The sequence below is a fragment of the Anguilla rostrata genome, chromosome 8 (genome assembly GCF_018555375.3).
Source record: "Anguilla rostrata isolate EN2019 chromosome 8, ASM1855537v3, whole genome shotgun sequence".
Classification (NCBI taxonomy): domain Eukaryota; kingdom Metazoa; phylum Chordata; class Actinopteri; order Anguilliformes; family Anguillidae; genus Anguilla; species Anguilla rostrata.
In genome coordinates this window covers 15243007-15269385 of record NC_057940.1, presented here as the reverse complement: position 1 = coordinate 15269385, position 26379 = coordinate 15243007, and the positions used below count along the sequence as shown (strand labels likewise).

The 26379-nt window shown below is 41.9% G+C and overlaps 1 protein-coding gene and 1 long non-coding RNA gene across 4 annotated transcripts in view; one reads left to right on the top strand and one right to left on the bottom strand.

Annotated features, from left to right (window-relative positions):
- Positions 1-24259, bottom strand: part of nebl (nebulette) — a 54542-nt gene extending 30283 nt beyond the window's left edge. Inside the window, exons 1-2 of one of the 3 annotated variants that reach the window (XM_064346664.1) lie at positions 23389-24259; positions 19574-19668 (exon numbers count right to left, since the gene is read on the bottom strand). In XM_064346664.1, coding sequence (XP_064202734.1) covers positions 19574-19668; positions 23389-23457 — 164 coding nt within the window. In that variant the 5' untranslated portion in view covers positions 23458-24259. Of the gene's footprint in view, positions 1-19573; positions 19669-19854; positions 19985-23388 lie in introns of those variants that run through there. The other 2 variants (XM_064346663.1, XM_064346665.1) reach the window with 2 other exon arrangements.
- Positions 20352-25846, top strand: LOC135260924 (uncharacterized). The gene is made up of 3 exons (XR_010331780.1): positions 20352-20386; positions 24610-24775; positions 25712-25846. It is a non-coding gene; the product is annotated as an uncharacterized LOC135260924 (long non-coding RNA).
- The last annotated feature ends 533 nt before the right edge of the window (positions 25847-26379 follow it).

Sequence of the window (26379 nt, the reverse complement as noted above, 5' to 3'; positions counted from 1 at the left end):
AGACATGAAAGTGAATGTTCCCATAAAAACATAATGAATGTGTTTGAGAGGATATATAAAACAGTTACAATCTGACTATTGGCCTGTTATATCCTATTTGTTGCATAACAACGATCCAAGTCCAACTACCAACGACAGTTTTGCTTGACAACGGTAAAATATGCCCAAATGGCCGCGGAAGAATATTTCAATTTCAGGTGATTAAATCGATAAAAATCAATAAATACAAAAGTAGCCATATAGTCATTGTTGGTAACCCGTTGTATATAAGTGGAATAAACCCCTCCGGGCTGTCCCGGTCATTAGAAAATAATGTAGGCTACTTTGGTGGTAGAATGGGGTTACAGAAGAAATCATGGACCGACGACAACGTCGCTTTTTCATACGTCAGTGGGCTAATTTGCCTAATCTTCGTGGGACTTTAGACCGCGGTGGAAAGTCAGACAACAACAGGCTGAAGGAACCTTTTAGTTCCTTGAAAAGTAGTTCCGGTACTTTTGGTGGAAACGCGGCTAAACTTCCTGTCACTGCCCCTGTGATATTCAGTCGATGGCTCGGTTGGTGCAGACCTGCTATCAAAGCAGGAACCAGTAGGGGTTCTGAGACCCTAATCGCATTGTAATTGCAGCCAGACAAAGAGCAGTTTTAGTTTTACTATGCGCGCATGGCTGTGACTGCATTAGGCCCCTGGAGAGATCTCCTTAGTGCTTGACTGTGACAAGAACATGAATAGGCAGCCCTCCTACAAAGCCACAGGTGTGACATGGAGCTTTTTAAAGTAAATGTAACAAGCAGCAGGGAGTAGCACTATCCCGAGGGTACAGGGTGGCCTGCAAAATGTTTGGAAGAATCAGAAAAAAAGACCTCAGATGACAGCCATCACTGAGCTAAATCCCATCCTTTAGCGAAGTATTAAAAACCAATCGAATAGTAGGTTTTTTGGAATGTTTTGTTTTTCAAAGCCAGTGTTCTAGAACTCCCTTGCTTCCAATTACCAGCAGTGATTGTTACAACAGCATTAGAATGTTCAATTAAGAACATTCGAACCACATATTTCTGGTCTTACACCAGACATATGTGATTTACCAGTGTTAACAGCGACGACTGAAGACTCACCTCTTCAGGCTGCACCTCTCCCCATCCCTCCCTACCTCCCTGTAGTCTCTAATTGACGATGTAAGCTTAGGTTTGTAGCTAGGTAAGCTGTTTATCTTAGTTTATTTTAGTTATTGCACTCGTGCCTACTTAATTATTGCTTGTATTATTTGCATAGACTGCTTTGTTGCTGCTTTTGTTTGTGTTGATCAGATTAACCTACAGGGTCCAAGTTAAACTACGCGGTCGCTCCCTGCACTTGGAACTGTACTTCCCTCTAGGGTTTTCAACACACTTGTTCCTGGTTATGGTTATACACTTTGTTGTACGTCGCTCTGGATAAAAGCGCCTGCCAAATGCCTGTAATGTAATGTAATTTGGTGGAAACATGCCTCGGAATCATGTTTTAAAACATAATTGTTTAATTTTATATATATATAATCAGAGCTAGGATAAAAAGTCTAAATCGGATTTATTATTATTATTTTATTTGCATCTATAGCAAGTGCATTTTAATGATGGCTTGTTTTTATGGTCGATCTCCAATCTTTCTTATGGTTAACAGGATGTAGATATATGCCTAGTCTTTTCATGTAAAAGTCCAAATGATTTCCTGTGGAAAAACCACAATGCCATTTCATTAGATGCACTCAAGTCGCGAGGGAAATGGTGATCCTCATGTAAACCGACAGATTGTCAATGAGCAGCAATGACGATAAACAGGCCAAGGACAACTCAGAGGTAAGATAAGGATAAATGTATTATTCTGCCTCCTGTATTTCAAGCTTACGGGCCTCCACTAAGGACAGCCAGCCTGTTTTTTCTTTTTTTTTGGACAAGAAAGCCCCCTCTGACTTCTTAAAAAAACAACTCCTGGTAGAAGGACCAGCACAGAAGAGGGACTAACCGTGCCGGAGGTAGACAATAGGGAAACCTCATGAATCAGCCTTGCTTCTTTGTACGTGCAGGGAAAGGTCCCGTGGGCCCACAGCACTCCACCACAGAGACGAAAAAAAATCCTGTTTAAAGCGGCCATAATTCCGTCAGAGCCACAATCAGCCTCCCGGAGCTTCGCGTGAATGAGTCTGAGAATCCGAAAAACAACAAGTATACCACAGAGAGCGGCACGATTTTAACAGCAAACCACAACACAAGTAAATAAATATCCAGAAGCATTACTTTAACATCGCTGGGATGTTATTCTTTTCTCGGGTGGCGTGCTGGGACGATTAATCTCAGCGCTTACATCAACAACAGACCCCAGGAGAAGGATGTTTTTGGGGCTGCTGGAGGGTTCGTCCAGGTAAAATACTTATCAGTGCAGTGATGTTCCAGAAGGTCTGAAACTGAATCCTGACTGTGGCCACCACACTTTAGCAGAGCGTCAACAATGGATGTGTATGTGTGTGGATGTGTGTTGGGGGGGTTTGATCGTTAAGGCCCCCCCCTACCTCACCATGCAAGAGCGACCCCTCCTGGTCAGGGGAGTACTGAGTTCTGCGGCCCATCTGCCTCAGCTGTAAGCCGTGCAGCTCAGCTGGTGGACCGCAGCAGCTGAGAAAAGGCAGTTTGGAGGAAGTACGCAGGGCAGCCTGATGGAGGATGTTGACGGATTGGGAGGGGCCAATAAATCGGATTTGTCACAGAACAGCAGACAGGCAAACCAAGACTGGAGTACTGTCACAGAGGGGAGGGGTACCTGTGAGGAGGCATTTTCAACTGAGCCCCCACCCTCCTTCTCCCCCAACCTCCGCCCCGCCCCCCAGTACTCTGTCTCTTGTGCAGACCCTTGACGGAGTGCCCTGTATCCCGCAACATAATCTCCAGCAACAATGGACTGCTCAGCAGGACGGTACGTCCCAAAAACAAGACATGCAATTAGCCATCCGCGGCTGAGCCCACGCAAAGGGGCTCCTTGTTTTTCAAGAACCCTTTTTACGCTAGGCCTCAGCTTCCTCTCAGAGAACGGCCCTGTTTGTTTAGTCTCTGTGCCTGTTCCTGAGGCACAAAACCGAATTCTCTTTCCTCCTACAGCTGCTCACACTGTTACAATGTCCGTCTGAGAAAGGCAGGGAATATCAAAAGGGTTCGGGGGGTGGGGGGTGGGGGGGCCAAAATAATCTTTTGATGTTCTTAGAGATGGAGTCTGCATTTCTGTGGAGCCGAGAGAGAGAGAGAGAGAGAGAGAGAGAGAGAGAGAGAGACAGAGAAAGACAGAGAGAGCAAGAGAGAGAGACAGAGAAAGACAGAGAGAGCAAGAGAGAGAGAGAGAGAGAGAGAGAGCGAGAAAGAGAGAGAGAGAGAGACTGCCTTTTCTTATTTCAAAGTCAAAGCAAGGGACTCTCTTTACATTCATGTAAAGGAGAGAAGAAAGGGAGCAGCGGCTAAAGCTCCAGTCCTCTCCAGGAGCGAGGAACAAGTGTTTTCCCAGCTGCGGCAGCAGCTTTTCATCGAGACACCAGGAGACAAGGGAAGAAGAAAAGACCTCAGCAAAAACAGGAGAGCGCTCATTAAGGGGGACTTCCTCTGGTTAACCCTGGGCTTGAGATGCAGTAATTAAATAGCAAGAGCTGCTTCATGCAGAACGAGGACAGGTGCAATGCCCAACAACACTGCTCCATCTCTCCTAATGCTCCATGCTGACGCCCTGCTGGTTTCAACCTTATTCCTTCAAACCTCATCACCAGTCATCATTTGAAAGACACACAGAAACACATTTTAACTACCTGGAATAAACACTCATGCTGATTCCCTTTAGTTCATGGCCCTCTCAGTTCAGATCTCCATGTAAAACCCAACCAATCTGACTGGCCTGTGTGTCTTAATTTTCTCTTCTTTGTCAATTGGTTAATTGAATAATTGATTGACGGATTAGTCCATCCCAAAAAAAGGCTATGAGAAATCAATGTAACAAGTACACTAGGTGCCTTTCTGTTGCAATGGTGAGCGGATGCACAGAGAAAATGCATTGCAGTATTAATTAGCTAAGCAGAGGCTACTCTGTAGCACAGAGGAATATACACCTATATAGTGTATACCCTTTATATGGCCATACAAATACAGATATTTCCTGAACTAATACAAGCTACAGTTGAGTTTGCCCAAAGCTTCAATAGCGCAATCCTACTAAAGATTCAAACCAAAACCCTCACTATCTTGAACATGAAACCCACAGGCCCTATTCAACTGCCACTACTTTACATTACATTACATTACAAGCATTTAGCAAATGCTCTTATCCAGGGCGACTTACACAACTTTCACATAGCGTTTACATTGCATCCATTTATACCAATAGGATGCATACTGAAGTAATGCAGGTTAAGTACCTTGTTCAAGGGTACAATGACAATGTCGGGAATCGAACCTCTGACCTTTAGGTTACAAGACCAGCTCCTTAATCGTCATACTACACTGCCCTCAGAAAGAGAGCTGGGGTGAGGATGCGCTCTCCACTCACATAAAGTGCTGACTCAGAGACACAGTAGTGTCTACCCCTGCAGGAGACGCAGAGGGTGCCGTGGCTCTGATACTATAGCTCACTGGAATAGCCAGCGAAAGCTCTACGGCTTTAGCCCACCCCTGCAGCATCATTTTGTTTACAGTAACAGAGCAGGTGAAGATATCCTTCTGACAATTTACTGGCACAATAATATTTTGGAAGTACTACAGCAAATGGGATTTTGTTTTAACTCAATAACTTCTATTTTATTCTGTGTGGTTTTCACAGAATAGAATAGAATAGAATAGAATAGAATATACATATTATTGCCACATGGCCTATGCCCTATGCCAGTGGTACAGCATGACTGAATAAACTCTGACTTCATACTGTGAACATACACAGAGCATTACATAGACACAAGCAGAACATCACACTAATACAAAGCCACTGACACACAAAAAAACACATGATGCATACAAAACAGCATATAGTCCAAAATGGTGAGGTAGTAATGTTTAGCATCCTGACACAGCAGTAAGGAAAGAAGCTGTTCCTAAAACAGGTTTTAGTTGTTCAGCATCTGTAGTGTCTACCAGAGAAAGAAGTGATGAATGAATGGGCTGAATGAGACAGGTCAGAGATTATCTTATCTGATTTTATATTTCATTCCATTATTTACACTTTCTGCATAATAAAAGCAAACTCAAATTGCGTACAGGTGTAAGAACCTTTCTTTGTGGCCGAGTGGATGCCTCATAAATGTCTATACCTCATGAACATGATAGGTAAGTATTTTCTTGGTCGGGATGATATATAAATGATGGCAGGAGATTTTTACATCAGGGGCACTGATTGGTGTTTATGTATTTCAGTCTCTTCTAATAAAAATATTCAAAGGTAAAGCATACAGAAAATTATAGAAAGAATATAGACCCCCAGCTAGTGAAATGCGAATGAAATATTGCCGCGCTAACCCCAGATTCAATTTACAAATGCAGATGTCTTCCATTCTAATGACATTCTGCTGCAAGTTTATGTACGTTAACACCCTGCTGTTACACTAATTTAGCTCCAGCGTGGATTACTGCTGACAGATAGCGCTGTACATTGAATATAGTCTGCTCTAAAACACAACAGCTTTTGTCAGGCCAAATGTTACGTGACTGTTTACTATAAATAGAGGAGAACAGGACTGGCCAATATTCAATGCAATATATATTGGCTGACACAGTGATTTCGTTGTTTTTTCCCACCTGCACTTTAGTATAGAACACAGGTGCTTTCAGGAGCCTTGAAAAGCTGCCTTCTAGCCAGTTAAAATTTAAAGTGAACATGCTTAATTTCTAGTTCTTTCCACAAAATTATCAGGGAGACTTTCTTTCTTGTTTCTTTCAAAGTGTCAGTCAAACTTGTGAGGCCAAACTGAGGCGACACCAAGTGAAACTCTCCATAAATCACAATTATAACTTCTAATTTATTTTTTGTATAGGTCCAGTAATGTGCCACAATGCCGTGGCACAATAACAATGCTTAGTAGTTGAAAAAAAGGCATTTAAAAATTATATACACACAGCAAGGGCTTGTCAGTCAGCCCACAGACTAACAGCTGAAATGGCTGGCAATGACTAAGGCTCTAAACACACTGTCATTCAGTGACTGACAACTGCAACACTGACAGACTTCAGTGGAAGAGCTCAAGTATGAATGAGCTATTTTTATTTTTTGAATGAGCATGCAAGACGGGCAATTCAGCAAAGAGGAACTTGAAAGGTAATTGAAAATGTATCTGTAATTCCAATCCAATAACAAATACAGATGATTATTATTATTATTACAAATATCTCATATTTAAAATGGGTTTACAAAAGTTATTTGTTGTAATAAAATGGTGTGGCTTCATGTAATGATTGTCATTTTCTTCTGTGGTCTATCACTGGCTTGCAACCAATCACTGACTTTGACCTCTACAGCAAAATGGAATGTCAAAAAAGCACAAAACTCCCATTCATTTTCAGGGTTTGCAAATCTTCATTCTGCTGTCACCGATATAGGACAGTTTCTCAGCTGAGACCCCAAAATGACCAAGGAGAAATCTGCACACTGGTCAAGCACGAGGCGAAGACTGACGGCACAACAGGGGCCCTCGGATTCGGTGAGAACATGGTGAAATGGAACCCCTGCCGGTGCATCTGGGAGACGGACTGAGACGGAGCCACTCAAGTCAAATGCCTACAGAAAGCCTTCTGTGTGACTCAGTACCAGCACTGCAGGTGACTGCCTTTCAGAACCACTAGAACTGTAAGTGCACTGAAAAGAAAATAGGCTTGAGTGACAGGAGAGCCAAAAAGGCAGGGAAACAAAGCGAAAAAAAAAAGCAGGAGGGGGAAACGAGGACAGAGGATGACAGAATTCAGAGATCTTGGAGGGTATAATCACATCAGAAATGCACTAAGTAATCGTGATGTTCTTCATGCATACAACACGTGTCTACATTTAAAGATTTTTCCAAGTTGTTTTCAAAATTGAGGACATTTTGAAACCCTATTTCAGCTCAGCAAAGCCCTGCGTAAAAACCGGAAGACACTGTTTCACTTAAGCAGACAGAACAAGATGAAACCATTAAACAGGGCACTTGATGTTTTATGACAGCACCTTGTGCATGACCAGAAGGCTGATATGGAGATTGGAAGAAAACTGGTGTGATGAAGTGAGTTATAAATCAAGAGCTCTCTCATCAGTCACGCACAAGTTGCATGCTGATATGTGACTTATGATAAATTGTGGAAAACTCTGAAGCTATGTCCTCATCGAAGTCCTCACCTAGTAAAATATAAGCAAAGAAAGAAAAATATGTTGAATTTTTTAAAAGGTTAGATTTTAAAGATGTTGTTCTTTTAGCTCTTTACTCGGTAGCTCCCACGTCATGCTATCTATTTATATAGCAGCAGGAAAATTCTGGAAAGTACAGCTTGTGATTGTGTGAAAATACAGACATCTGTCACGTAACAGATTTTGAAAAACAAGGTGGAAACTTCACATCGCTTGTCTTGCGTAGGTAGCCTATTCAATTAAGAACTAAACAACTACAACAGCTTTCCCTGCAAGTTAAATGCATTGTAGCTCTTGAACAATTGTGTCCTTACAATTCCAAAGAAATGGAAATGCATTGTTAAGTGACTCCTATAGCAGCTCAGTTTGTAATACAAATGAGGTTATAGACCCTCTCTTGGAATTAATGAAAACAATTAACAGCAAAGTTTCAGACATTGCAAATCCGAGTGCAGCATTCGAACCTACATCACTACCTAATGCAATGCAAACTTCCTGATGACAGCAGTCTCTGCCCTGAAATCAATAATGCTGCTTGTGGTCCAGGCTGGCGGATCATTCTCATATTTAGCCAGAGCACTAATCACATGTTTTGTTCGATGATGTCACAACGAGGGCTGAGTGTGTCTACAGAGGAACAAAAAGCCATGGTTCCCATAGCAACAGCCTCTCGCTCTCCTCTGCGTCACCAGGAGTTCATTGATGAAAGACTATTTTGGAAGTATTTTGATTGTGGAAGGAGATGGGGTAAGGGTGCATGAAGTCCAGTAAGGAAGGACTGTTTTTTGCTCTTCTAAATCCTTGATCTTAAATGTGAACATTTTTTACAGGGCCATTTGATTATTGATTATGGAGTGCGGTCCAATGCTCATCCAGGCCTCTTATTTAATAATAATATTAAGAATTAAAAGACTGAGGGCTTCAAAAGACTATTTAAAGGAATAAACTTCGTCCTTTCATCCTCTCCCAAAAAAAAAACAAAAGCATGAAATGTGACTGTCGGTAGGAACAGAAATTTCACACTGCAATCCCAACGCCTACGTTTGCTTATTCACACACTGGAGATCTTGTCCCAGAGGGCCATTTGGTTACACAAAAAAAACTCAATTTGCATCTGTCCTCCCCGGTGGCAGGGGCATATCCATTGTGCGTGAGGCGGGGAAGCCTGCTTTGAAACCCAGCCCACATCCTGAACCTTACTGGCTGGCAGGGGGGAGGGGGGGGCTGACTGGTGAAGGCCAGCAACTCAGTGAGCAGAGTGGGGCCACACGCAGCAACCGCGCTCACTCACAATGTGATGAGGTGCATCACCACCGCCATCAAATCCTGCCCATGCCCACAGCTCAGAGAGGTCTATGGTCGGCTATAGGTGAGCTCAGGGAGAGAGGAGTTCAGTGGGCGGGGTATTCTGCACCTCCCCGTGCAACATCGACTCCTCCGGTCAGTCAGTCGCCTCCATTCTGCCTGTGGCTGCTACAGAAGGAGCTCAGTCCTCCACCACGCTGACCGCACAGCTCAGCTGCTGGATCGCAGAGTAAACAGAAACGATGGCTGGCTGCATGAGTCATTAGCACTGTACGCTAGTCTGTGCTCCAATGAGTCAGAACAACAAGTACCACCCGGAATTACAAATTTTGGGGAGAAAAAGTTAAAGTAGGGGAAGAAAGATGTCAAAATAAATAAGTAAATATATAAATAGTGGCCCCATTTGACCTTGTCCACAAATCAAAATAGAGAGGTAATGAGGTTCCCTTGAGCAAAGGGTGAAAAGTCACAATCCTCCCTCTGCTCAAATTAATGGGTTCCAGAGGAAACAGACCAGGACTTCAGGGATGTAACCCAATACAGTCTTCACCACTTAGACATGAAGCAAAGAGCCAGTATGGCTTCCTGACTCCCGTGGTAGACACGCCGTTGGTCATGCCTTCGACTGGAGCCCATCAAAGCACTTTGCTCGCCGCAACAATCAACTGGTTCAAATTATAGAGAGTACCTAATAGACTGACCTATTCTGGGGCTTCTCTCAACATGGAGTCCATCCACATCATAACCATACACATTAACTGCATTCCCAGTCCAGTGGAACAATATATTTCGTTTTTTTCAAAGTTGTAGCAATAAATGCAGTTCCAAAGGACTGGATATACTAATGAAGGTTCTAATTCAAACTCCTACATGCTCACTCCATTTCAAGTGGAATGTATCCTGGACAAAGGATAAACATGCAGGTTCATTAAGGCTTTCCTCACAAGACTTGATTCCTAGTGAGACACTAAGGCACTACCTTATGAAAATATAAAATAAATAAAAAGTTCTATGTAGCAACAAATACAGTGTGACAGATGTCCACAATGTAATTAATTAATTACATTTAATTAAAACAAAAACACCTTCATAAAAAGGCCCAATCACAGCTGGGGATTCACCACAGTCCCACTGAAAGAAGAGACTGGTATGACTCCAGCAGGGCAGACAGGCCTCTGGCATTGGGACTGCAGCAACATCAGGGGGCACTTTCTTTTTCTTTAAAATTTATCTATGTAAGAATAAAAGCAGTGTTCAGAAAGCAAAAAAAAAACACAGCATCGGATGCAAACTCTATCTGATTTTCAGTGGGTTCGTGTCCTGCAGCGTGAAGGAAATTGAAAAAGTGGAGAAAAAAGAGAAACGGGAAAGAAGGAGAAAGAAAGAAATTTTAAGATTAAAGAAAATAATTTAATGGCAGGAAGAGAAGAAAAGGAAAGAGAAATTTCACATGAAATAGGGGAATAATTTATGGACTCTTGAAGTAATAATTAATGACTGCATAATTAGCTGGGAGGGAGAAGTGAGTACTGGAGCTGATGTTTAAAGGTGGTGATTGATGTGTTAGATGATGATGATGATGATGATGGGGTAGATTTTCACATGCATGAGGGACAAGGGCATACACAGAGGTGGGGAATCCCAAAGAGGGTTTGGGGGCGGGGCGGGGCATTCATTGGCTGCCGGGGGAAGAGGCCCTGGAACCCCAAATAACTACCCAAACTTTGGACTGGATTCAATCAATGTTTGTCCAAAACCATTATTTGTCAAACCAAGTTCCGGATGAATGCTGATTGAATCCAGGCTGTCATCACTCCTTACTCATCATGGGCAGATTAGGGTAAGGAACAATCACAAGTGATGAATCATTTAAGACGATCCCTTCGACTACATGGCGGTTATGAAATATTTAGTATAAATGCTTGCTGTACAACGGTGCCACTGAACCATATCCGGCTTTTAGCATTGAGCACTTATCATTTCTCCTTTCTTTAAGCACATAGGACACAAGGAAAAAAAAATATTGCATTACCTTCTGCTCTCTTACTTAAATTCCTATCACCATCAAGATACTCCAAAGAAATAAATAGGACTTAAGGATAATAAGCAAACTTTTACATTTGTTAAGCAGCTTAGGAAAGAGTTATTTACTCATGAAAATGAAATGCAAAACGCTTAGCAAATCCAGTTAACTCCCCTTTGTCAGGCCTATCTTCGGTGTTTACATGGCTTGCTTACTGTTCATCATTCTACCAGCAAACATGGTAAATGGGGTTTTGCATCTCTATCAAATCTGCAGTACAAAAACCGATGTCCTGACTTGTCACTGATTAGCTTTCTGTCTCCACAGGATATCATAAATATAAACTAGGCTTTTTGAATCATTTCTAATAATAAGCATGAACATCCTGCTTATCGGTGTACAATGCAGAAACACGTGGTCTTGAAGCATTGTTTTACATTGTATTGATGTCGACGGGAGGCACTCCCTGGTTCTGTGCTGGATTTGGTTTAATTTTGGGTTTGTTTGGTTTCCTGTGAGAAAGGCTGCCCTGATGTCAGGGCAAAAGAGTCACTTCCTGTGATTTATTTTGGCCCTGTAAGGGGCCATTTCCAAAGCTATCTGTTATGCCTGCAAGCCCTTGGCAAACAGTGACTATGTGACATCATTGCGGTCTTGTCAGAGGAAGGGGGCCGGGACAGTTGTAAATGGGCGATGCTCTTTTATATCAAACTAACATCTACATGTAGATATTTCACTTGACAAACACAGCTAGCTATTTTTTTTTTTTACACACAATCCATTTATACAGCTGGGTATTTCAACTGAACCAATTCAGTTTAAGTACCATGCTCAAGGATACAACGGCAGCACCCCATCTGAGAGTCCACAGACTCAGAGCTGGAGTTCCCCAATCAGTGTGCTACCCTTCCAACAAAGTCACCATGGCAACCATGCAGTCATGTCCTAACTTATATAATTGCAGAAAGCAAACTGACATGGCCAGATACTGGAAGCACAATGAATAAGCAGTAATGGACAGGTCAGGAAAGCACAACTGTAAACACATAAGCTGACATCGGCCAGCTGTCAGTGCGATTACGATTCTCTGCACTGACGTTCATTCATCAATTGTGCAAAGCTAAATGGAGGAATTCATGCGCAGCGCTGTCCTCTCCTGGGCGGGGGCCTGCAGTGCTTTCTGGGAGATCATTTTAAAGTCACCATCACTGTTAACCTTTTGCCACAACTCGTCTGAGGGCTCAAACCCAACTTTCCTGAAGGTGGAAGTAGGCATTGTAAGAAACTGAACGTCAGGTCTGGTTCCCAAAATAAGGGCTCCAGAGATAACCTAGAAACACAGCCAAGATGACAGATGGAGGAAGGCGAGGTGACATTCTGCTTGCCCGCCCACCTAGAGATAACAAGTACTGCTCCATCCCCACCATCTAGGTACTAGTGTCCAGAGATGAAGTCCCTTAGAGTCTGTCCAGCCAGCCTGTACACACATCAAAATGCTGTATAAAGTCTGTTAAAATAAATTTCACTCCAGTAAAGTGCATTTCATCCATTTTTGGGTTCATTTAGACACTTATAAAGTTGAAGTGAACACTGTATTTGTCTGTGTAGGAGGATATATTATGTTTCTGAATGCTGATTAGATTAGAGTGAGGTGTGCCTGGGGCTCTTAACAGGGTATTATGAAGACCGTTAAAAGGTGCAGCACCTTGCAAATGATCACTCCTGCTCACAAGCATAAAACTCCAGTTTTTGTAGCATGTTTTCCTGGTAATATCCCAGCTACAAGGCGCAGGTATGCCGAGACGAATATTGTGACAAGCACTTTGAATCAAATGCATTAATAAAGCACATTTTGCAATTAGATTTAATTACAGTAATTGCCATCGGGAGAGAAAAGGCACCACAATCCCGCTGCGGTTTTCCAGGCGCTATTTGGCCATCTAAAAGATAGAAAAACGAATTAAAAAACACAATTGCGTATTTAAGGTGTATTTAAAGTGTATTTAAAGTTCCTGCACTTCTTTAGTCTAATAATTATACCTGTACACTGTCATTTTCACACAGCAGAGAGCAGGAGTGTTAATGGCAGGCTTGTCTGCACTTGGCACCAGCCCAGCTGATACGTGCTTGAAGGGATGTAGGCACGCCCACTCACACCACTCACACCGCCCCCTCCGTGGCCCACTGGTGGGAGGCTCACTCACGCGGGACCAGATATGAAACGCAACACTACTCGCTGCAGGCCCTACTTCAGTGGAAGGGCAGAATTCTCAGAACCATAGAGCCCATGAGAGACGCTCACCGTGCAACTGAGCAGTGTTTCCACCCAGTCCGCGCTTAGCGAGAACTATTCCCTTCCCTACCCACGGCAGAGCACACACCTGTTTCACCTAAACAAAGCGGCATTCTGATCCGTGTCCATGTCAAAGGAGTTGCCACTCTTTGTGCCCTCATGTCACAATTCTCCTGCCCCTGACAGCCCACATTTAGCCTGGGGATAACCGCAGAGCCAGCAAGCCCACAACCGCCTTTCTGTCAATTTCCATCTCCCCCAAAATATTCCTCCACCCAACACTGGATATTTTGGGGCTTCACTTAGCCCTTTAAGGTGTGAGGTCAGATATATTCTTAACTGAACATTCTAATGCTGAAGTAACAATCATTGCTGGTAAATGAAAACATGGATATCTAAAACATTTACTATTGAAAAAAATCGACTCTTCAAAGGGTGAAGCACTAGATAGGGGCATCTGCAAAATGAATGTAATGCAATGGCTTCCAGGTGCAGCATCTTACATCCTTAAATATGCTTCATCCATCATGTAAATCACAGAGAAGTTCAATTTCCTAAAATAAATTGGGCTCAGTACCCAGCCAAAGGCTATAAAGGCAGCATTCCACCCAGAATTTCAATCTGCTTTCAAACCAAGCTCCCTAGACTCCACAATGCCAACTTAGTTTACAGCATACTGCAGATGCCTTGACTACATACCCAATATGGTATTTTTAGATTACTTTAAGATTTACATTGTGGTTACAAAAGCCTTATACTTGTAAATAGATGGCTGTACTCATAGCTCAGGGGGTGAATGAGTTAACAGTGAATAGGAAATCTGAACAACACCTAAAGCTCCATTTTGCAATTTATATTTGCATATCCTATGGTTTGGCACATCCTGCGTATAACCTCTGTGATAACTCACACACAGTCCTCCTCAATCAGGTCCTCAGATCTGATAGGACACCACAATGATAAAATTGACCACGCCTTCTGGCAGAGGCAGAAAGAGGAGTGCTTTTCCAGCAGACAAAACCAAAGATTTACCAGCGTAAGAGCCTGTCCTGCAAAGCAGACACGGTTAAACACAGTTGAGGGTAGGTAATGCAGTCCACCTTTGGCATCATTCTCTGAAAAAAAGTTCCATGGCTCCAGAATGTTTTTTGTCTTCTGGTGTAAAAAAATATATATATATAAAAAATAAAAAATGGGCAAGCTCCTCTGTGCCAAGGAGCCATTTTCTCTAAAAGTGCTTTTCAGTCCTCCCTGCCCACGTTCCTTAGAAACCTTAAATGCCACCATTGGCTTGTTTTGTGTTAGCTGAAGGGTCTGATGAGAACCCAAAGCTGAGGAAAGCAGAAGCAATTCAGCACACCTGCTGGGTTTACCATTAATGCAGAAGCCATTAAACCCTCTCACTTGCACAGACCTCCACAAGCTGTGAAGTCCTTCTGCTCACCAGACTGCTTTTCCTAATTATTCTATGTGATTGTTCTCACTGAGTTGCTATCATATGACTTAATGCACAGTGTTTTCTGCAGACAGTTTTCGCTGCACCATTTTGTGCTCATTGTGTTTCCAGCACAAGAAAAGGGTTTTTTTTTCTTTGCACAGATATGATAATACATAAATGATACGGTTAAATATTTTATTAAAAGAATGGTAAAAACGTGGCCAGAGTGTAGCTCATTGACACAGAGGCAACTTTCAGATGGTGATGAGCACAGCAGACTTCCACCATTCCAGTTAGGTCAAGAAATAAATGAACAATCAGCTACTTGTAGCCCTTAAAAATGCATAGGTCAGATGATGCAGAAAGAAAAAGCAATTGGACAACGGAACACCTTTCAGTTATAGCGATATAAGAACAAAATCAGTGAACGGACGTTAGAGTGAATTTCGGTACAAGAGGTTGTGGGTTGTGAGGTGTAATTACTGACAAGCTGACATTTAAAGCATCTTGTTTTGTTGTGTTTGGATAAATAAAAGCCAGCTGGGTAGCACAGTCTAATTTTAAAATGCATTATGTTCATAGCTGTGCCATATATGACGTGAGCTAGCTTAAGTGGAACATGGCCTTAATAGACACCTTACGCTGCAAGCATAAAATTCATTTTACCACATTAAACATTCATACATGCTGCATTATTTTGCCAAGACCCCCTTGAGCCATTTCACAAAAGGCAGTAATACCCGGAATACCAGCGAGAAGGAAACAAATTCTCTTTGCTTGCATCATTTTTCTCCGAAAGGCGAAATTACTCCTCTAAACAGGATGCACTGGAAGAAAAAAAATCCCTTTTAAGTGGGGGGCACAACCAAAGCTACCTGTCCTTCATGATGCATAATTGAACCTGCCAGTTCCTTTCCCCGGCTGCAAATACATGAGGGTGTCCGATAATGTCAATGTTAAGTGCACTGAATGTTCATGAATGCACAGTCCGGGGCTTTCAGGTTCCTTATTCAGGCACTTGTGCTGAGCAGGTAGGGTAGCTACGTGCATCTATCCAATATACATGGACACGGACAACTCAGCCACAATAGAGACAGTTGGCCAGAACTTCCATCAACAGTGCATAAGCCTGTTAACTTCACATAAAAGCAGTAAATGCTGTCTCATTCTCAGCAAAGAACTTAGCACACGCCACACGGATGATGCACAAACAATTCCAAATAGGCGCATTCAACACATCAATAGATTTCTGAATCCCACGTGTTAAGCCTTTACCAGCCAGCAAGGGAATTTCTCAAACAATGGCCATCTACTGCTAAATTTACTTCAAAGTCAAGTAGTATTGCAAAGCTTAGTCAAAACATTCACATCCAGAAATACTAAAGAAGGCAACGTCACACTAAGTAGGGTTCAGAGGCCTGCATATGCTGGGGCCTGAAACACCTAGAGCACGTTTTCTGATAATGTGCTTCCACAGACCATCATTCTTTTCTCTATAATCTTCCAGGGAATATGGGAACTTTGGAATTAAACAAAGAAGCAACGAAGGAAGCCGTGCAGAGAGAGAGCTGTTGAAAAAGGCCTGTCGTATCCCTCTCACAGATACACACACACGCACACACACAAACACAAGTGCACACACACCAATCTACAAATCTACAACTAAGCAAAGTGTTAATTATCAGTTACACATTTGATCTATGAAGCCAAAAGCACTGGTTTACAGTTGTCATTGATGAAAGTAAACACTACCCTGCCAGCCACTGTTTGCATGCATACAAGTAGGGTTTAATTGCAGCTTGCCTCTGGGTACCTCCAAGTTATTAAAAAATGGGGTCAGTTGATTCTGAGAAGCAGTGCAAAAGTGTAAAGGTTAAAGGTCACCGCCACCATTAAGACAAGCTAAACTTAAGGCAGAGCTCAGTGCCCTAGGGCAATGTGTACACATCACATTGAACAACTTGAAAGTTTGAGCAAGTCGCTTTGTGTTAAAATCTCTTTGTGTGACCCTTACAGGCCAAGTTTTCCCCAGTAGGAGATTACAACTTTTGCCACAAATCTGTCCTTTCAGGGTGAGAAGCTTGCAATTATTAATTTTAAATCATATCCAGAGCATCGTAATGAAAGAAACAGGACTGTAATTTGGAGGACTTTAAAATACCCATAGACACAGGATATCCCTAATAAGTACTGTGCTTAGAAGAAGCAATGTTTGCTTATTTTAGTATGAGGTGGCCTGCTATGAACGGAAATTGGTCTGTTGCATTTAGGGTCACTGAATTTAGCCAAAATATCTATTAAATAAGCACAATAGTCAAAGTGAAAGGGGAGAGTTTGGGAGGGGGGGCTAGGTCACTCAAAATCTAAGAGGAACATATCCCCTCACGTCCATGTTCCTCATAAATTAATTAAAGACAATAACTTCTAATGAACATTTATCCTGGACAGAATGTACTGGATCCAGAGCATGGATGCCAATCTGACTCATAGAACAGCTTTACATTTCTTAGGCCATACTGAGTGAATCAAAAAGTCATGCAGAGGATTTGTGCCCAGAAGCACCCTTTTTAAATCTGTCATGGTGGCTTCACCCTCCCTCTCCTACAGGGTTTGAGGTGTGACATGGGAAACATCACTGAAGTGGCATGGTGTTTTTCTGAATGCCCTCCCAGTCCTTCACAGGGGATTTAGGAAGGCCCGCCCACAGAAGGGCAAATCATACTGATAGCATGAAGGACAGGTAGACTTGCAGTGAAACATTAGCAGGGACGTCAGGAAAACATGCACAGCTAATAAATCATCTTGTTAAAAAATTATAAATTGTGCGAACAGGACCAACCCTCATTCCTTTTTTTGTTTTGGCTTTATTCAGACGGATGGAAAGCAGAGAGGGTATCAGATAGAGATGGGGTCACAGCTCTAAGGTAACAGGGCTGGGAGTGAACCCATGTCCACAGAAGAGGGATTTGCATTACCTAAAGGGACCATTATCTAAAGGCAGAAGCCCCAGCTAAGGCAATAACAACCCATTTTCATCTGTCGGGGAGTGATGTCACTTACAACAGCCTACACAGTACTGGTAAACAAACTTGTAATACTATACATGTATTATTTACCAAGTCATGTTACGTGCTGATGAGAAAGTAGAGGGAAGGAATGGAGAGGCGTTCCAAGTATGACAGACCTATGAGTAATTCTAATACTTAATGTGAGCAGGAAGTTCTTAAGTAATCATTAAAAGTAAATGTTGTAAAGAGATATATATAATTACGTTAAATGTATCCAGATTTTAAATAATAATTAACCTCAGCTGTAAGCTGTGTTTTCCACTAAATAATATGAAAGGGGGTGTAAATAAAAAAAGAAGTAACCCTCCAATTTACAATATTTTTATCATTTATGAATGACTGCTTGGTATATTGCCAAAAAAGAGCCTGTTCTAGCATGTATGGGAAAATATGAACTCTCGGAGCAAATGCTAAATTAATAATTAAAGACATGAAATGGTGACAGTGAAAATAAACAGTGTGTGTATCAATCAATCAATCAATCAAATTTTATTTGTATAGTGTATTTTACAGCAGTTATCACAATACACTTTACAGACAACCCTGGCCTAAACCCCCACAGGAGAAAGCCTAAGACAACAGTGGCAAGGGAAAACTCCCTGTGGCAGATGGGAAGAAACCTCGGGAGGAACCAGGCTCAAGGGGGAAACCCATCCTCCTCTGGTCGGCTGTATGTGTGTGTGTTTGTGTGTAAGTACTTGTGTGTACCAAACACCCAGTAATGGTTTGCAGATCAGAAGCTAAATCATATATGGCCAGCATCAGTCAGATGGTTTTATGTTCCCAGTGACTGAAAATAGCTGACTCCATTTGACTCTTTTTTGAAATGCTGGTTTAATAAACATGTTTTTAGGGTGCAGTGTGATGCCCTCCACCCTCCTCCCTCCTCTTTAAGTCCCACACATGAAAGACTGTCTTTCCCAGTGCTTGGAAAATGAAAGGACTGCTGAAACTTCACACAAACAAATCACAAGTATCAACTGCCATAAAGAAAACGTCTGGGAGAAAGCAGCCAAAAGGCGGGATTATCTACACATCGCACATCTGCAGAGCGGGAGATATCTTTCTTATGCAGTCCCAAAACCTTCTGCGGTGCTGTGACATGCCAGAGAATTCTGATCCTTTTCATTTTTGATTTTTGAATGTTTTTGTCCTGCCCTACCCATTCACTGATGTGCCAACGACTGCTCAGGACAGACAAAAACAAGTCATCTGCAGTCTCTCCCTCCTTGCTGCTCAGGGAAAACCTTTGTTTGGTCGTGGCCACAACCACAGTCTTGCTGAAGACCAGAGAGTTCCCATTTTGATTCAACACTGAGCCCAGCCTTCTTCTTAAATTCTGACACCTGCCTTAGCCAACAGACAACAATCCCCTCACCTATGATACCTTTAAACCAATTTATCTGTATAGCACTTTTTATATGGACACTGTCACAGAGACACTATACAGTGAGAGACTATGGGAAATTGGGCACAAAAACCCTGACCCTCCAAAAATAAAGCAATTGAGGTAAAAATAATAATAATAAAAACTCCCCAGTGGGAAGAAATCCTGGGAGCCCATGTTCCAGTGACCGGCAGTAACAGTTAAGATAGACTGAATGGCAACAGAAATGTAATGAGGGATCTGAGCAAGTGATAAAACGGAAACGACAAGGTTAGCCATTTCCTCAACATATTCTGCACAGATCTCCTCAGTGGGGGAAAAAAAGAAAAACAAATACATCAGAAACGCATACTATAATACACAATTATTTTGTACGTGTATTCAATAATTCATATCACAATTCAATAATACACAAAAGTGCATATCAAGGTCATTGGAACAACTACAAATTTCACATAATATAGATGCTATATGAAGTCTACATGAATGATTGGGACCTCCAACATATTTCATTTAGATCTGATGCAATAATCTGCTGCAGATCATATAAACTTGAGAACATCATTATTTCCTATGATACATTTTTTGTAAGGGTGGTTTTCATGCTCTGTGGTTAAGGGCCTTGGAACACAAATCTCCAGTCAGCTCAAGGCTAGACACTGCTCAAAGACTCATTCCTGCATTACTTACGCATTGCAGTAGGGCTTCTTCTCATAGCCTTTGTAGTTCTTCATGTTGAGGGTCATTTTGCACACTTCACAGTGGAAGCATCCTTTGTGCCAGTTCTGGAGGGGAAAGACCAAAATGAATAACCTTTGGAGCAGCACTCTTCTCAAAATGGACAAGACATATTACTCACACAAGCGAAAAGTATCCTCATTGAATTGAAATGCTTGTTCGTTCCAGCCCCTTTTCAATATTTTAAGTCACATTATTATCATACTTCTTTATATACAAATCTACCCACATACCTACATATATATGCATATACATGTGAGGATGGCCAGCAGTCAAATAGAGCCCAACAACAGAAATAGGGTGAATGGTGAAAGTTATTTTATTAAAGTGGGGGGGAAAACAACAAACAAAATAATTACAAAACAAAATACGCAAATAAAGAAATCAGGCAATGACTACCCAAGCGTTTCCTTAGGTAGGACTGAGTAGGCTCTTCACTTAATCACAAGCTCTCCCTACTGATCCAAATGGAGGCCTGAAACAAGTTAACCCCCCTCAGACCGTACCATTCTTGCCATTCAAATCAATCAACTAAACAGAAATCATAAAAATGTAATTTTTTATCCCACATATAAAACATAAAAATACACAAACACACACTCAACAAATATGCTTCCCCCACCACCAATAATCACAATTACATAGAACATTAGAACCGATTCCCCCTCTGCAAGAAACCGCTGTGAACTACAGTACCCACAAGGCATAAAACCACTACGATCAGTGTAACTCTACTTTGCCCAAATGCTGCAGAAACGATTCACCGTGAGTATAACCGCGATTTAACATGGCGTACTGGAAATACGCCATGCACAAGTTAAAAAATATATAAACAGTTCGAAATGATTAATAGTAAAATATAAAACTGTAGGGATTATGGATTGTTTTTGTTTTTATGTATACTGACTATCTCCCATACAACTTTCACAAACAAACATGAAACAGACATGGTGTGGCGCATTTAAAATATATAGAATACGCTTCTAAAAAGACGCGCGTCTCCCTCGCTTCTTCTGAGCGAAGCGTACAGTGAACTTTGGAGCGGAGAATTAAAAACGGAATTAGTTCTCGGTCACAATACACATTACACATACATGTGTTCACTTACAGTTGAGGCCAAATCTTTACATACACCTTGGCTAAAGACATTCAAACTCAATTTTTCTAAACTCTACACATTTAATGTCACCATACATTTCCTGTGTTAAGTCAAGTAGGGTATGTAGGCCTACTTTATTTCCATAAGAGGTAATTCCAAAATAATAGCTAAGAGACAGATTTATTTCAGCTTTTATGTACTATATCAGATTTTCAGTACGACAAACGTTTACATACACTTTGTTAATATTTGGAGGCATTGCCTTTTAATTGCTTAACTTGAATCAAATGCTTGGGGTAGCCTTCCACAAGCTTGTCACAATACTTCGCCAGAATTTTTAGCCATTCCTCCTGACAGAACTGATGTAACTCTATCAGGTTTGTAAGCCTCCTTGCTCGGACATGCTTTTTCAGTTCAGTCCACAAATTTTCTATGGGAAATTTGTGATGGCCACTCCAATACTTTTACTTTGTTGCCTTTAAGCCATGTTGTTACAACTTTGGAGGTATGCTTAGGATCCTGCTGGAAACCCAGTTGCGACCAAGTTTTAACTTTCTAGCTGATGTCTTGAGGCGTTGCTTCAGTATTTCTAGATAATCCTCCTTCCTCATGATGCCATCTATTTTCTGAAGTGCACCAGTCCCTTTTCCAGCAAAACACACCCACAAAATGATGCTGCCACCCCCATGATCTACATTTGGGGTGGTGTTCTTCGGATTAAAAGCCTCACCCCTTTTCCTTCAAACATAGTGCTGATTATTATGGCAAAACAGTTCAATTTATGTTTCATCTGACCAGACAACACATTTAAATTACATTTATTTGGCAGGCGCTTTTATCCAAAGTGATGTACAAAAGTGCATAACACTCCTCCAAAAGGCTAGGTCTTTGTCCCGGTGATCACTTGCAAACTTCATTCTGGCTTTTTTTTGCCGTATTGTAATTCATGGCCTATCCATATGATTATATTTTCCTTGCTATTTTTGTTGTACACTGTTTTGTATTTTTGTAAAAAATATTTCATATGCTTTATCCATATCTTCTCTATATTAATTTCCAGTCTTGTGCTAATAATGCTTTTTGAAATGCATTCATGGCTTTTTCGGTTTGAACACATTTGTATTTAAACTTCTATCCATCTTCATTCTTCTTATAATTTCAGTCATTGCATGGACTTGGCTGTCTGCTGCAGCAAACCATGTTTGCTTGAGTCAAACCATTAAAATGTATGATTTTTTCCCCAATTATTTATGTCATCTAAATATCATATATAATTACAATCATTCTTATGGATAATCTGTTTCAGTCCGTTACTGGCAACAATCAAATAACAAACAGAATTGCTGTAAGGACTTCAGGGGAAAAAGTGGCGCCTAATGTTTAATACTTCACACATCAACTGTATGCATTTTTTTATTTTATCCATCAAATGTCCTCATGAAAAAGTGTTGGAAAATGAAACTCAGCTTAAAAGCTGTGTTGTAAAACCTGAGTGATGAACTAACCTCAGTGTGCAGATTAGTTTACAGGGTATACATCTAATGGTTCTGAACACAAAATCCTCTGTTCTACCTGACCATTCCCCAGGGCAACCCACATGCTGTCAAATCCTCATCCTTGGCCAACCAAGAACCCTGAAGAGCTTAGTCAAGTTCTGGGAAAACAGGCTTTGATGCAAACAGCCATGTATTTGTCCTGTTTCCAGAGCTGTTTGCTTGTATGTCAGTGCTTCCACATACAATACCTGCCTGTGCTAACATCTGAGGCGTCTCATCGTCTCCAGCATTCCAATTAGTTTGCATTACGCTGGAGTAATTGTAGGTTTGACAGGGAGGGGTTTCTTGGACAGAATTAGAACCGTCTCCACAGAAACTGCAATTTCCACTTAAGGACATCATAGAGGCCACAGGAGAAGGAGGAGGGCATTGGAAAAGGGCACTGGGGAAGGGTACAGAAGGGCACTGAAGGAGGGCACTAGGGAAGGGTACTGGGGAAGGGCACTAGAGAAGGGTACTGGAGACAGGCTCTAGGGAACGGTACAGGAGAAGGGTACTGGGTAAAGGTACTGGAGAAGGGCACTGGAATGGAGCTCTAGGGATTAAGCATAGCCACGAGGGCCACTGCAAGCCCTCCGGAGGCAGAGGGGGCATAGTGCCAGTCGTGCGGAAATGCAAGGAAATCAGGGAACTTTTCTCGTGCCTGTGACAAAATGAAAAAATGTACCATCCACAACTCCTAACAATTTGTCCCCACAAAACACAGGACTCTTGCCCTTTAGGAAATATAACCATCTTAAGTGCAGGTCTTTATAACATTAATAATGTACAAGCCGTATTGTATAATGTTTAATTTGCTGATTTGAAAGTGCATGACCTACCAACTCACAACCCACATGCCTATATAAGCAAGAACGTCTGAAATGTTTCTTAATGCAATATGTTATTTTCTCGTAGGATGAAAACATATTGCAGCCCTGCTGGCGCCTGTTTCAACATCTTTCAATACATTTTAATGACAGATAGCAGGTAGGCTACTTGACAATCGTGAAGAGAGGCATCAACGTCCTCCCGACGAAGTTACAAATCATTACAAAGCTATGACATTAAAATTATATGAACAAATGCTGGGATTTCTAATATTCGAATTTCTCGCCATTAAAAATGTTTACCTTATCCAGGCAGTTCACTTTTTCTGTCGGGTAGACAATTTTTCCACAGCGTGCGCACTGAGGGTTCATCTCTATTGATGTTTGATTTCCTTCTTTAGGTCAAGTTCAATTTGGAATCTGTTAGGGTTTAAATTGTTGGGCGAACCACGTCGCTTCACATCTCGAAGTTAAGCGAAATAATTCAAACTGCAAAGGCAAACAAATATTTAAATGAAACAAACAATGAAAAACAAACAAAAGCGGAAGTAGCTAAATTGGCGTCCCGGTAATGTACTTCCCACAACCCCGATGCTGTCGGCTCAGGATGGATGCCGCAGTAGAACTGGATGGACGCAGGGTGTACCTTCGTGTGTGATAGTGAGAAACACACGCAGCAACTAAAACTACCGAGCTGCGGGGCTCAGTGACGCTTCGGCAGCAAGCCCACTCCACACCACATATTGAGAGCGAGAGAGAGAGCGAGAGAGAGAGAGGTTTTTACAGTGAACGACAGGCAGCAAGAAAGTATCATTCGCACCACAGAGCTGCATGCTGCGTTGAATAATATAGATTCGTCAGTACGAAAGCATTATCATATAGATTAATCGACACGATAGCATTATAACGATCCGTCTATAATTTCTTATTTAAAATGTATATTTTCAACGTTTCTATGTTTGTGTATTTGAGATATTCCATAAAGTCGATTAAATGCCATTTAAATGTATAAATACGCTTTATTCCTCCTTCCGCAGTCTTCTCTAGTCCGACGGGTTGTACAAATGATTCCCGTCTCTGCTGTCTGTATGTTGAAAAAGAATTTTGCCGAAATCAAAATCAGATGTGATGTGCATACAATAATTCCCAGGTGGAAATGTATATCTCTTGCATGGCAATTTATTTTGTTATGGCTGTGATTTTTTAGCAGTTCCAATCGCTTCAAGGAGTGGCGCTGTTCTGTACTCCGTGCGCACATCTACACACGAACGCCCCATGATGCGTCATTTTGTCTATACTCGACAAGGTTACAAACACCATAATATGAGTTATTTTAACGTGTGTTTTAAGAGTGCTGGCAACCCTGAAGGATAATCGATTATAATAAACAGATGGAAAGTTTATATATATATATATATATATATATATATATATATATATATGCATGCTGTGGGTATTATTATTTATTTAATTTTTTTGTTTACGAGCCCAACCCATGTGTCTCTCTCTCATTCTGTGGCATAGGTTATATACAACAATGCACCCTCACAGGTCTGCTGGACGAAAACTACGAAGGGTCATCTTGGGACAGAGTGGAGCGCTTGATCGTTTTAACCTGGCAGCCAGAGGAATATTGACAAATGGCCTCCTCCACTTCTTGGCAAATCTTCCCAGCCCCTTTCCCAAGCAGGTGAGCCGTGAATCTGTCCCTTAATGGCTTTCGTCCTTCAGAGACACGTGATAGATTCTGAGCCTCGGTTGTCTGCGCTTTTAAGCATCGTCTCCCAGACAGTTTGGTTTGTTTCTGTACAAATGGCTCTCTCTGCTGGTCGGTTTTGTACACGCATGTTCTTTCATACTTGCGACCGAAGGGCAGTTGAATCTTGTCTGTTCATATCTCTTCACATCTCGAAATGATTTCCAATTTCAGCACACTTTCACTGAAAATTAACTTGTATGCTGGTCTGTGTTAAACTTTAATTCATACGGTTATTTCTTCAATTTGGCATGAAGAAATGTTAGGAATTGTCACCATGGGTCGGCATAGTTTATTCATTAAATATTAGTGTATGTGTGTATTTAAATACAGTGTATGTGTATATGTAAAAGCACCAGTATCAAAATGAAGTGAGTCACAACATGAAGTGAGTCACAGACACCAAATAAACTGAGATTTGAAACAAACTAAATAATCTCCAGAGACCACAAAATAATTCTACCCATTTGTGGCAATGCTGCAGGAACACCTTTCCTTGTTTCAGTAGGCCAATTAAAAAAAACATCTCAGAAGATAACAAGGCAATTATGTAAATGCACAGAAGTGATAATGTCCTGTGTTCTGTATGGGGCACATGAGGGAGAGTACATACCACAGCCACCATCAATAGGTATCACATCAAATTATTCTCATTCTATAAGTGATAATTTCATCAGATTTCATTTAAACACACTGGGAACTTTAAAAAGCAGTGAAACTAAATAGTAAGACAAAGACTAATAGTAAAACAAAATAAATATGTAATATTGAACAGCGTTTTTATACAAATCCATGACAGCTGGCTTTTTTTTTTTGCTTTGAAGAGAGCCTGTAGTTCCTCTCCTTTGACCTTGTGTTTGTTTTCCAAAGCCTGCCCCTCTGCTGAAAGAGAGTGAAGAGGGAAGAAAGGGACAGAGCTGGGCAGAGGAGGGCAGCTGCGTGTACGTCCTGCGGGAGCTGTGTGGGGGGGCCTGTCGGGGGCACAGCTCTGATGTGAGGGGGGTGCTGTGGGGGAGCTGGGGGGGGGGGGGTTGGGCTGTGGGGGGGCTGCGTTTGTGTTGGAAGTTACCTGCCGGCTTCAGGTCTGCAGCAGGGGAAGGAACACCAAGAGGCGTGTGAAAGAGGTGAGACAGAGCAAAGCCAAGACACGGTCTTTGTGACCTCGTCAACCATGGTGTGCGCTGACCCAAACGGAGAGGCAAATTCCACCTCGCGAGGGATCCGATCCCGGTCCAAAAAAAAAAGAGGCCTGGCTTGCTTTTACATTTCCTCCCCCGCTGGGCTCATTTGTCACTCGGGAGCTGGCAGTGTGCGCCGGAATGATTAATGGGGGGGGGGTAGAGAAATGGTGGGCTAAATGAACTCCACTCGGCTCAGGGGTGCAGAGTGTCATGGGGGGTCGGTGAGGGGCTTATTGTGACGTTTGGACACTGCCGTTTTTGGATGCAAGGCCTGCGATCACCTGTGGGCACCCACCCTTTGAGACCCCCCCACCTTCAAAGGCAGCTGTCAGAGGAGACGCAACGGCAGGCAGGCAC